Raw genomic sequence first — 12,291 nt, forward strand, 5'->3', positions numbered from 1 at the left:
AGCTTCTCAGTCTCTGAGGTTCATGGACTTGGCAACAAAGCCACCAGAGGGCTCCTTTAAATTCTTTGGGCTGGTCCTGAGCTGCTGAGCTGGGCCAGGCTCCTTGGCATGATGGAGGCCTGTCCGGGAGCAGCTCCTCTGCACCACACAGCAGGGCTGAGGGAACTGCCAGGGGATCTCAGGGAGATGAGGAAGGCAAAAAGAGCTTCAAGGTGGCCAGGACTGGGAGGATGCTGAGAGCTCACTGGAGGAGAAGTCACTGCAGTTGCTGACAGGGTGAGTCTATGGTTGCAGGGCAGTGCAGCTGCAGTTCCTGGAGGCATCTCCTAAATCTGGGGCTGTGTGCTGGGGCAGGGACTCTGCTGCCTGTCAGGTTCAGCTCTCAAGCAGCCCGGGGAGTTCTTCATGATGCTTTGGGGAGAAGCTGTGGTTGGAAGGAGCCACCCTTGACAGGGCAAGGCAGGTCAGTGCAGGGCAGGTTCCTTCTGTGGAGATTCTACTGTGTGGCTCAGGGCTGCTCTCAGCTCCAGCTCAATTCAAGTACATTTTCTGGGGGACTTTTCATGACTATGTTCAGGCCAGGGGGTCCTGACCCAGGCTCTGCTCTCCTGAATCTTTGCTTCCACTGTCTCTGGCCTGGCTGGTGAGGAGGAAAACTCAGCAGTGCCTTTAGAGCAGGGGCTGAGCCTCTTAAACCATCACACAGAGCTTTACTGGGAACCTCACCAAGTGCCTACACTCCTCAACTGAGGCCCTTCCTGAGTGTCTGTCTGTCCCTCTCCTTGCCTGTCTCAGATGCTCTTTGTGTTGCTGATGGCTCTCTGGGCATGGAAGCCTCAGCTGCAGAGTCAGGCACAGACACTGGGAGATCTCCTGTGCAGGTGGAGCCACAGCAATGAGGTGTCCCAGCTGTCCTCCAGCCTGGGAAGCTCTGGGCAGTGCAGGCTGTGAGGCTGGCAATGAGCTGACTGCAGGAGCTGCCATGGTCATGCCTTGGCTGTGTCCTTGAGGTGTCCATCCAGGCTGTGCTGCCTTCCAGGGGACACTGAGCCAAGTGTCTCCTGGACTAGAGGTGGGATGCTGAGACCCTGAGACACTGAGTGGTGTGTGGTGGATCCCTCTGCTCTGAGCAATGTCTGGTGGCTGCTCAGGGTGACATGGGAGCATGGTCACCCTCCAGCTGAGGTGCAGAGCAGGGCGACAGAGAGTCCAAGGGGAGCTCTCCCACTCTTGCCTTTTACCCTAAGCCAGGACCAAGCAGTGCACCAGCCTTGGAGCTGAAGGAAGGTCCCTGAGAATAAAGAGCAGCAGGTGTCTGTGTGACAGGGGAGGGTCTGTGGGGAGTGGTTTTGATTGTGCTGAGAGAAGTCTCCTCTCACTTGTCCCTGTCTCCTTCTCTACTGACGTGCCTCATGGCCAGAAGCAGCAGATGGCCAACAGCAGCTCCATCACCCACTTCCTCCTCCTGCCATTCCCAGGCACAAGGCAGCTGCAGCTCCTCCACTTCTGCCTCTTCCTGGCCATCTACCTGGCTGCCCTGCTGGGCAATGGCCTCATCATCAGCACCATAGCCTGGGACCACCACCTCCACACCCCCATGTACTTCTTCCTCCTCAACCTTGCCCTCACTGACCTGGGTGCCATCTCCACCACTGTGCCAAAATCCATGGCCAATTCCCTGAGGGACACCAGGGACATCTCCTACACAGGATGTGTTCTCCAGTTTTTCTTTTTCATCTTCCTAATTTCAGCAGAGTATTTTCTCCTCACCACCATGTCCTACGATCGCTACGTTGCCATCTGCAGACCCCTGCACTATGAGACCCTCCTGGGCAGCAGAGTTTGTGTCCACCTGGCAGCAGCTGTCTGGGCCTGTGGAGTTCTCACTGCTCTGCTGCACACAGCCAATACATTTTCCCTGCCCCTCTGCCAGGGCAATGTTCTGGAGCAATTCTTCTGTGAAATCCCCCAGATCCTCAAGCTCTCCTGTTCCACATCCTACCTCAGGGAAATTAGGCTTATTGTGTTCAGTGTCTGTTTTTTCTTTGTCTGTTTTGTGTTGATTGTGGTGTCCTATGTGCAGATCTTCAGGGCAGTGCAGAGGATCCCCTCTCAGCAGGGACGCCACAAAGCCTTTGTCACCTGCCTCCCTCACCTGGCTGTGGTCTCCCTGTTTCTCATCACTACCTTCTTTGCTCACTTGAAGCCCTCCTCCATCTCCTCCCCATCCCTGGACCTGGGGGTGTCTGTTATGTACTCAGTGGTGCCTCCAGTAGTAAACCCTCTCATCTACAGCCTGAGGAACCAGGAGCTCAAGGCTGCCCTCAGCCATCTGATCGCTGGATGCCTTCACAAACAATAAACTCTTTGTCTTCTCCTGCAGAGCAGTTCTGCTGTCACTCAGTGCAGGCCCAGCCTGGCTGCTGGAGTTCTGGCTGCTGCTGGGGCTGTTCCCCTTGTGAGAATGTTGTTCCCACACAAATGTCTTTCTTCAGACCCTTTCTGGTTCAGTGTTGTCCTGTCTGCTGTGACCCAGAGGCTGAAGACAGGAGGAGCTGTGCTCCCTATGTGTTCAACACAATAAAGGACCCTGCAGGGAGTTATTTCTCTGAGTTCTTTCCTCCAAGGCTTCCATGGAGCTGCAGAGCAGTGCCTGTGTGCAGAGGTGGAGGGGCAGAGTCCCAGCACACCAGCAGTGCCAGGGAGCACCAGAGCTTGGGCTGTCCTCAGCTGTTCTTCCTTCCCTTCCACCCTCTCCTGCTGAGCCTCTGTGCTGGGGCAAGGCCTGAGTGCTCTGGCAGCTTGGGCACTGTGCTTCTGTGTAGCAGTGCTGGGACTGAGCTGTGCTCCAGAGTAGTACTGCCATCAGAACAGGAGGTCTCCTCATGCCTTCACACCCCAACCCCTTCCCATTACAGACTGCACCTACTCAGAGTCCAAGATGGATACCCTGACCCCCTTCCAGTATAGATTCAGTCCAAGCATGGTTCCTTTAACCCTTCCCAATACCGATGTGTCCTCATCCCAGTACAAACTGGATCATACTGTCCTCTAGCTCTGCAGCTTGGGTCCCATCCCAGCACAGAATCCATCCCCTGGCTGCCTTCCCAGTTCTGAATGCATCCATCCCAGTACAAAATGCACACTCTCATGCCCTCCCAGTACAGTCTGTGCCCTGTTCCAGTACAAGCTGCATTCCCTGACCACATTCTAGAACATTCTGGGCCCTGCACAGCACAATTTTTGATCCTTTTAACCCCTTCCCAGTACACACCTGGTCACATCTCAGTACAAACTGCATCTCCTGAACCCCTCACAGCTCAGATGTGCTCTTATCCCAGGACAAACTGCATCCCTTTGCCATCTCCCATACAGTTTCCTGTGCCACTACAAAGTGCATCCCTTGGACCCCTTCCCAGTCCCAACTGCACCCAGCACAGCACAAAGTGGATATCCTGATCCTAGTGCAGCTGTGGCCTGATCCTGGTCCAAAAGGGATCCCATTGCCATCTCCCAGCACACTCTGAGTCTCATCCCAGGACAAAGTGCATCTCCTGAAACCCTGATTCCATCCCAGCACAGACCAGGACCCATCCCTGCAAGCTGATCCCCTGATGCCATCCCAGTTCAGACTGGGGCCCCTACCAGCTGAACCTCTCTGAGCTCTCCCAGTACAGACTGGGCCTTGTTCCAAAACAAGTTGAATCTCTGGTCCCCTCCCACAGCAGACATGGCCTCATCCCAGCACAAACTGCATCATCTTGCTCCATCCCAGTACAGACTGGGTCCCATCCCAGTATGCTCTGGATCCCATTCCAGTACAAAGTGGATTCCCTGGAGCCTTCCAGTACCTACTCATCCCTCCACATGTTAACTGGGTACTCTGGTTCCAACCCAGTACAGACTGAGCCTTGTCCAAGTACAAATTGGGTCCCTGATCCCATCCCAGAAACTGGAGAGAGAGGATCCTTCTACTTTATTCTTGGGGTGCTGGTGGAGGAGTTTGACAGGAGCAACCAGTGTGAACTTGCAGCACAGAAAGCCAAGGGCAGCCTGGGTTGCATCCAAAGCAGCATGAACAGAGATGGACAGGGAAGATCTTGCCACTACTCTGCTCTGGTGAGACCTCTGGTGAGTACTGCATCCAGGTCTGAAGCCTCAATATAGGAAGCACATGGAGCTGATGGAGAGGGTCCAGAGGAGGGCCAGGAAAATGATCAGGGCATTGGAGCAGCCCTGCTATGAGGGCTGGCTGAGGGAGCTGGGGGTGTTCAGCCTGCAGAACACTCTGGGCAGACCTTATGACAACCTTCCAGTATCTGAAGGGTACTGGATGGGGGGAGACTGTTTGCAAACTCCTGCAGTGACAGGACAAGAGGCAATGGCTTCAAACTAGAGCAGAGCAGAATTAGATTGGATGTTAGGAACAAGTTGTTTACCACAATGATAGTGAAACACTGGAACCCAAAGGCATCCTGGCTGGGATCAGCAATGCTGTGTCCAGCAGGAGCAGGGAGGTGACTGTCCCCTGGGACTCAGCTCTGGGGAGGCCACACTTTGAGTGTTGTGTCCAGTTTTGGGCATCCCCATCCAAGAGAGATGTGGAGGTGCTGGAGCCAGGGCAGAGGAGGGCAAGGAGCTGGGGAAGGGCCTGGAGAATAAATCTAATGAAGAGCAACTGAAGGAGCTGGGGATAGTTAGTTTGGAGAAGAGGAGGAGGCTGAGGGGAGATCTCCTGGCTCTCTGCAACTACCTGAAAGGAGGTTGTGGAGAGGCTGCTGCTGGTCTCTCCTCACAGGTCATTAGTGACAGAACAAGAGGCAATGGCCTCAAGCTAGGACTGGGTAGGTTTAGACTGGACAGTAAGAAAAAACTTTTCCATCCAGAGTGGTCAGGGAGTGGAATGTGCTTCCCAGGGAGGTGGTGGAGTCACCAACCATTCAAGGTGAGGCTCAAGAGGGCTCTGGGCAACCTGATCTAGTGGAGGATGTCCCTGCTGACTGCACAGGGGTTGGGTAGATGACCTTTGGAGGTCCCTTCCAAACCAGACCTTTCTGTGGTTTTATGATCCCAGTACAGACTGGGACTCAGAGAAGTAAAACTGGATCCCCTCACCCCCTCCAAGTACCACCTGGATCTCTCCCAGTGCAAAATGGATACTCTGAGCCCCTCCCAGGACAGACTGAACTCCATCCCAGTACAGAATGCATCCACAGACCTCCTCTCAGCACACACTGTGCTCTCTCCCAGGACAAACTGGACCCATCCCAGTTCACTTTGCAACCTCTTCTTGTAGAAATCAGATCTCATGGTCTCCTCCCAGTCTAGACTGGGCCATGTGCCAACACAAACTGCTTTGCTTGGAGCTCACAGAGGGTCTATGACCTGTCCCAAAGCAGAGATCCAGGCCTTACCACTGCTGGCTCCATTGGAAAGGGCAAATCCCTCTCCTTGCCTTTCAGGCCTGTCCACCCCACCCCCGACTCCTACTGTCTGCTGCCTCACACCATTTCTGCTGTCCACAGGAAGAAGCAGCTCATGGGACCCACACACAAATGTCTGAGTGTCCCTGTTTGTTCTGCATGGTGCTCTGGCACTCCAGAGAGATGTCCTGCATCACTGATTGCCCAGGTAGGACATCACAGGGTCATCAAATCACAAGAGTGTAGCTGAGCTCTGATGAAATAGGACTGGACCCAGCATGGGTCCTTGCAGAGCACCATTGGTCACTGACAGTCATCAAGACCTTGTGCTGTGGCAATGGTAGCAATAAGCAGTGTAAGCAATCTGGCAGTACAAGCTTAGAGCCTGACATGGTGGTAGGCCATGCTCAGCATAAGCACAGAAGTAGCTAGCAGCTTAGCAAAGCAGTGCTGTGCCTGCAGCATGTAACTAAAGCAGGGCACTGGTAGCTATAAACACAGAGAGTTATCTTGGAATAAGAGTATGCATATATTGATCAACAGCCTCATGTGATATTAGCTTAACCAATGGCGTATAACAGTAGGACATGTGGACAGTTGTGGAGAGCCAATGAACTTATGCCAACTATGCTCTGTGAGCTGTAGAGGTTCCTTAATTAATCTGAACAATACTTAGATCATATTGATCATCCGTATTGATTCCGTACTCCGTCATCAACAACTGGCACCCAAACTCCTGGGTGGGACCCTCGGACTACGATGCTGCTCAACCCAGCATAAGAGGTACGCTCCAAGAGGGGTGGAAAGCCGGTTGGATCAGCACTGCCCCAGCGGTGGAGAAATAAGCAGCGTGTGCTCAGAGAAGGAAGAGAATCTCACCAGGATCTGGTGAGCGGACAGGGAGGAAATGGGGGTACAACTCAGTAAAGAAGAAGAGGCTGTGCTAAAAGTCCTCCAAAGTATCCTCTCCATGAGAGGTATTACTTACGATTCTGGGATTTTAAAAGGGCTATTAGCCTGGGCCCGGGATCAAGGTCTTATCCCCACAGTAAAAGAAGCTTTTACTTCCGAAGCCTGGGACAAAATTGGAGCCCGGTTGTGGGATGAGGTGTCTAAAGGCTCAAAAGGAGCTTTTCCCTATAGCACCCTGTGGCACATTGTCACATACACTGCAATCTATGAAAGCAGAAAAGTCTACTCTCGATTCAGCTGCTGCACCATTGGTTCTAACCGAGATCAAAAAGGGAGATTCAGAAGGCTCCACACCCTCCACCCTCCACCCCCCACCCCCATCATCTGCTGCTCCGTCAGCATCCTCATCACAGTTTCAATTACCCACTATTCCTCCTTCTACGTGAATTGGAGATCCCCATCCTGGTGGCCCTGGTGGCCGTCCCCATGGCAGTGGCCCTGGTGGTGGCCCTGGCAGCAGCCCAGGCAGCAGCCCCGGCAGTGGCCCCAGGAGGTCCCGGCAGCTGTCCCCACAGCGTCAGCCCCGACGGTGGTGACCACGGCAGTGGCCCCAGCAGCCCCAGCAGCTCCGGCTCCACTTCCCTCCCTGCCCTCTTAAATCCCAGACATTATCAGCAGATGATATCACTGCAACAGGGAATACAATCAAATTCCGAAGGGACGGTAGTGTAAGGGATTGGGAGGTGGGAGGACAGGGAACCGATCCGGTGCTGTGTCAGTGGAGAGATATCGTGAAAGACATCTGGATGATTCAGATTACTGGGCCATCAATTAATAAGGCAGACCCCACCCAATGATATCAATGGGTAACCTTGCCTCAAGGCATGCAGAATTCTCCCACCCTGTGCCAAATGTATGTGGCTTGGGCTTTGTCCCCATTTAGACAGACTCATCGTGACTTCTGCATCTATCATTATATGGATGATATTCTAATTGCAGGAAAAAAGTTAGATCCTAAGACAATACTCTCTGAGCTTCAACCCATGTTAGAAAGCAGAAGGTTGAAAATAACACCACATCAGACCTTGCAATTTCTTGATAGATGGGAAATGGCTTGCAATGCCGCGGAAGCCATGCCTCGGCAGTCAGCAGACCCTTTTACGCGGTGTCACTGCTGACCAACTTGTTGGAGCAGGACCTTTGCTAGATCAGATCAGCAAATGCAACTTGCTGATGAAGCTTTACAATTAAGTCAGGATTTAGCGATCAAAGCGTGGTCAAGAATCCAGGATGATAAATCTGATCCTGCGCTGAACACTACTTGGCAGGGTCCAACAGGGCCATTTGGTTCCTTTGTTGATACCTTACATATGGCATTCAATACTAGTCCAGATGTGACTCACGATACGAAGGTAAAAATGTTGGCTGCTCTGGCATTTGACAATGCTAACAAAAACAAAACTAAAAACTAAAACAAAAAAAATTAAAAGGAAAAATATATTAAAAAATAGATTTAAAACAACAAAAAATAGCTATAACAAATAAAATTTTACAAAAATAGATAAAATGAACAGATAAGTAATGAAAATAAAAAATAACTTTAAAACATTTTAAAAAATTAATTAAATTTTTAAAATCAAATTATATTAAAATTTTAAAAAATAGATAAAAATTTAAAAATACAAAGAATAGTAAAAATTATAGCTAAAAATATATATAATTTAAATTTTTTTAAAAAATACATTAAAAAGGTATAAAAAATTACATTAAAAAATTACATTAAAAATACTAATAAAGAAAATTAAATTAAAAATAAGAAAAAATAAAAATAACATTAAAAATAAAATAAAAAAAATTAAAAAAATTAAAATAAAAACTAAAATAAAATTAAAATGAAAATTACATTGAAAAATAAAAATAAAATAATAAAATATAATAAAATATAAAATAATAATATTTTAAAATAGATTAAATTTTTAAAAAATCAAAACATAACAAAGTAAAATCAAAATAAATTAATACAAAATTTTAAAAATTAAAAAATAAAATTGATTAAAATTTTTTAAAATTAAAAAATAGATTAAATAGATAAATTTTAATAGATAAAAAAATTATATTATATAAACCAAACATACACAGAATTTTAAAATTAATTAAAATTGAAAACAAATAAGATAAAAAATAGAAAAAGTAATTAATTTTTTTAATTGAATAAAAAATTCGATTAAAAAATTAGTCTTAAAAATTACACTTAAAAAAATTTAAAATACTAAGAAAATTTTTTAAAAAATAATTAAAAAATAAAAAAAAATTTTAAAAAAATTTTGTAAAATACATAAAAACCTATAGCTAAGGGTTTTAGTGATACCAACAAGAAATAACTACCCCATGTCAACTGCAATCATCGCAATAAACAATGGCAGAAGAATTAAGAACATGAAAGAACAGCATTTCACATGAAGTCAAACATTGATCACAGTAACTGTTATGATAATCTGAGATTAAAAGCATCAATCAGTCCTGAATTAGGACTGACTATTATGATTGTTTGATTGTTGTGTGAGTAGAGAAAATGTTCCTGTGGATTTATGTTACCTCAACAGTTTGCCACCCAGACACAGGAGTTGTCCTCACACTGGACTTAGAATTGATATGGACACATCTGGATGCTTGGTGTCTGGATGTGAGGCTCTGCAGTCTGAAGAAGAAGCAGGGAACTGCAGAAACTGCAGAGGAGATCTGCCAGGATGGGGGTTGATATCTGTGGAGAGGCTGAGGGACCTGGGCTGCTTCAGCCTGCTGAATGGAGGCTCAGGGCACTGCCAGAGCAGTGTGCACATAGCTGAAGGGTGGTTTCAGAGAGGATGGAGCTCTTCTGGGGAGTGGAAAGAGACCAAAACCTCCACAAAGTGCAGCTTGGAAGGTTCAGAGTGGAGGTAAGGCCAAAGAAATATCCCTCTAAAGGGCAGAGCTGCTATGCATGAGGCCATCCAGAGGTGTCAGGAACTGTCAGGGAGAGCTGAGACAGCTCAGGGAAGGGATGGAAATGGCAGGGGGAGAGCTGGCTGGGGAAGCAAGATTGGTGTCAGCAGCCTGAAGGGAAAGAGAAACAGGCATGGGACAGTGTAGGAGAGGCTGCAGTAGGGATGGCCAAGGGCTCTGGCAAGGCTGAGAGGCCCAACAGGACCAAGGCCTTTGTCCCCTTGCCTCTGGCACTTGCCTCTGCCACCAAGGCCTGTGAGGAGAAACTTGGCTTTGAGGCTTTGAGGTTCTTGTATTCCAAGGGCAGTGGTCAGGGCTTGGCCTTTCTGCTTCCTAGACCAAAGGCAAAGTTTTCTGCCCTGTACTTCGCCTTTGTCTCCCTGCAATCCTGGCCTCTAACAAGCTGCTCTAACGAGTCCCTGGGGAGCCTTTGGCAGTAACAAGCCTCAGTGAGGCCAATCAGTGCTTCAAGGTACTTTGGAGTTTGCTTCTGCCTTGGACTTGTTGAGAGGCTTCTTGACAGTACCTTGGCAGAGTCTCCTGGCAGTACCTAAGGATGATGTAATCAGCCCCAAATACTCTATGGGGCTCATTAAATACTGCTGAGCCACAACTTATCCTCTAATTCCAGCCAAGGTTTCTGCAGATAATTGGAGAGGTTATTATTACACAAAGCATCTGATAAAAATGTTATCACAGGGAGAATCAGAGCCCAGAGCCACAGGTGAGGGACAGGATCTGCCTTGCCAGGGGCTGGGGATCAGGGCTTGGTCCATTGCATCAATGAAACCTCTCCAGGTTTACTCAGTAGCAGAGCCACCTTGAGCTGCTTATCCTGACCTGTCAGCATGACCTCAGTTCTCTGCACTCCCCACAGCCTGGAGATGCTTCAGTGCCTCCAGTGACGTTTCCCTTGCATCCACTGTCTCCTTCTGCTCTAACCAGACCCTGGGGACCCTTTCCCAGTATGCTTCATTGGGACCCATTAAGAGTAGAAGAAACTTCAGAGTTTGAATCAGACTTTGACTTCTGGAGAGGTTTCATCAGCTTCTCAGTCTCTGAGGTTCATGGACTTGGCACCAAAGCCACCAGAGGGCTCCTTTAAATGCCTTGGGCTGGTCCTGTGCTGCTGTGCTGGGCCAGGCTCCTGGGCTGAAGGTTGCTTCTCGCAAGCAGGCAGCACTGCAGGAGACAGCTCTGGCCAGGAGCAACTCCTCTGCACAGCACAGCAGGGCTGAGGACACTGCCAGAGGATCTCAGGGAGATGAGGAAGGCAGAAAGACCTGTGAGGTTTCCAGGAATGGGAGGATGACTCAGAGCTCACTGGAGGAGAAGTCACTGCAGTCACACACATGGTGAGGCTGTGGGTGCAAGACACTGCAGCTGTAGCTCCTGAAGGCATCTCCATCTCGGCAGCTGATGCTCAGCCGAAGGCTCCTGAAGTGTGCACACAGCAGGAGGACCAAAGCCCTTCAGTTCCATCCTGTGAGCAGCAGTGAGCAGAGCTGGGGAAGGAGAAGGCTTCACCCCCAGCCCCTCTGCCTTTCTCTCTTCCCTTCACTGTCTCTGCAGCACTGCAGGCCTGCTCCCTGTTTCTCCACCTCTCCATGGGACTCCAAGTCTCTGGGATTGGGCTGTTGGTCACTTTCTGCTCTAATATCAGAGGAATCTTCATGGCAATTCTGGGTCCCTGCTGCATTTGAAGTCGTCATGAATTCTGCCATTGGGTTGGTAGTGATGGGACTGAGCTGATCCATTCCTCATGCAGCTCAGGGACAGGGGTTACAATGAGGCTGAGAGAAGTGTGCCCTAACTTGTCACTGCCTTTCCCTCCTTGGACAGGTCTCCATGGCCAGAGGCAGCAGATGGCCAACAGCAGCTCCATCACCCACTTCCTCCTCCTGCCATTCCCAGGCACAAGGCAGCTGCAGCTCCTGCACTTCTGCCTCTTCCTGGCCATCTACCTGGCAGCCCTGCTGGGCAATGGCCTCATCATCACCACCATAGCCTGGGACCACCACCTCCACACCCCCATGTACTTCTTCCTCCTCAACCTCGCCCTCCTTGACTTGGGTGCCATCTCCACCACTGTGCCCAAATCCATGGCCAATACCCTGAGGGACTCCAGGGACATCTCCTATGCAGGATGTGCTGCACAAGTCTTTTTTATCCTCTTTTTGTTTTCATCAGAGTATTTTCTCCTCACCACCATGTCCTACGATCGCTACGTTGCCATCTGCAGACCCCTGCACTATGAGACCCTCCTGGGCAGCAGAGTTTGTCTCCACCTGGCAGCAGCTGCCTGGGCTTCTGGCTTTATCTATGCTCTGCTGCACACAGCCAATACATTTTCCCTGCCCCTCTGCCAGGGCAATGCTGTGGACCAGTTCTTCTGTGAAATCCCCCAGATCCTCAAGCTCTCCTGCTCCACATCCTACCTCAGAGAACTCTGGCTTCTTGTGGCCAGTGTCTGTTTAGTCTTTGTCTGTTTTGTGTTCATTGTGGTGTCCTATGTACAGATCTTCAGGGCAGTGCTGAGGATCCCCTCTCAGCAGGGATGCCACAAAGCCTTTGCCACCTGCCTCCCTCACCTGGCTGTGGTCTCCCTATTTCTCAGCACTACATTCTTTGCCAACCTGAAGCCCTCCTCCATCTCTTCCCCATCCCGGGACCTGGTGGTGTCAGTTCTGTATGCAGTGGTGCCTCCAGTAGTAAACCCTCTCATCTACAGCCTGAGGAACCAGGAGCTGAAGGCTGCCCTGAGCAAACTGATCCCTGGATGCTTTCAGAAGCAATAAACTCTTTGTCTTCTCCTGCAGAGCAGTTCTGGTGTCACTCAGTGCAGGCCCAGCCTGGCTGCTGGAGTTCTGGCTGCTGCTGGTGCTGTTCCCCTTGTGAGAATGTTGTTCCCACACAAATGTCTTTCTTCAGACCATTTCTGCTTCAGTGTTGTCCTGTCTGGTGTGACCCAGAG

At 49.6% G+C, this 12,291-nt stretch overlaps 2 protein-coding genes across 2 annotated transcripts in view; both read left to right on the forward strand.

Annotated features, from left to right (window-relative positions):
* LOC104302688 (zinc finger protein 721-like) overlaps window positions 1-12,291 on the forward strand; it is a 235,891-nt gene that overhangs the window by 171,291 nt on the left and 52,309 nt on the right. The window lies entirely within an intron of this gene.
* LOC128899293 (olfactory receptor 14A16-like) lies at window positions 11,183-12,115 on the forward strand. The gene has a single exon (XM_054177671.1). The coding sequence runs from the start codon at window positions 11,183-11,185 to the stop codon at window positions 12,113-12,115; it is 933 nt and encodes a 310-aa protein (XP_054033646.1).

This window comes from Dryobates pubescens, chromosome 43 (assembly GCF_014839835.1).
Source record: "Dryobates pubescens isolate bDryPub1 chromosome 43, bDryPub1.pri, whole genome shotgun sequence".
Taxonomy (NCBI): Eukaryota; Metazoa; Chordata; class Aves; order Piciformes; family Picidae; genus Dryobates; species Dryobates pubescens.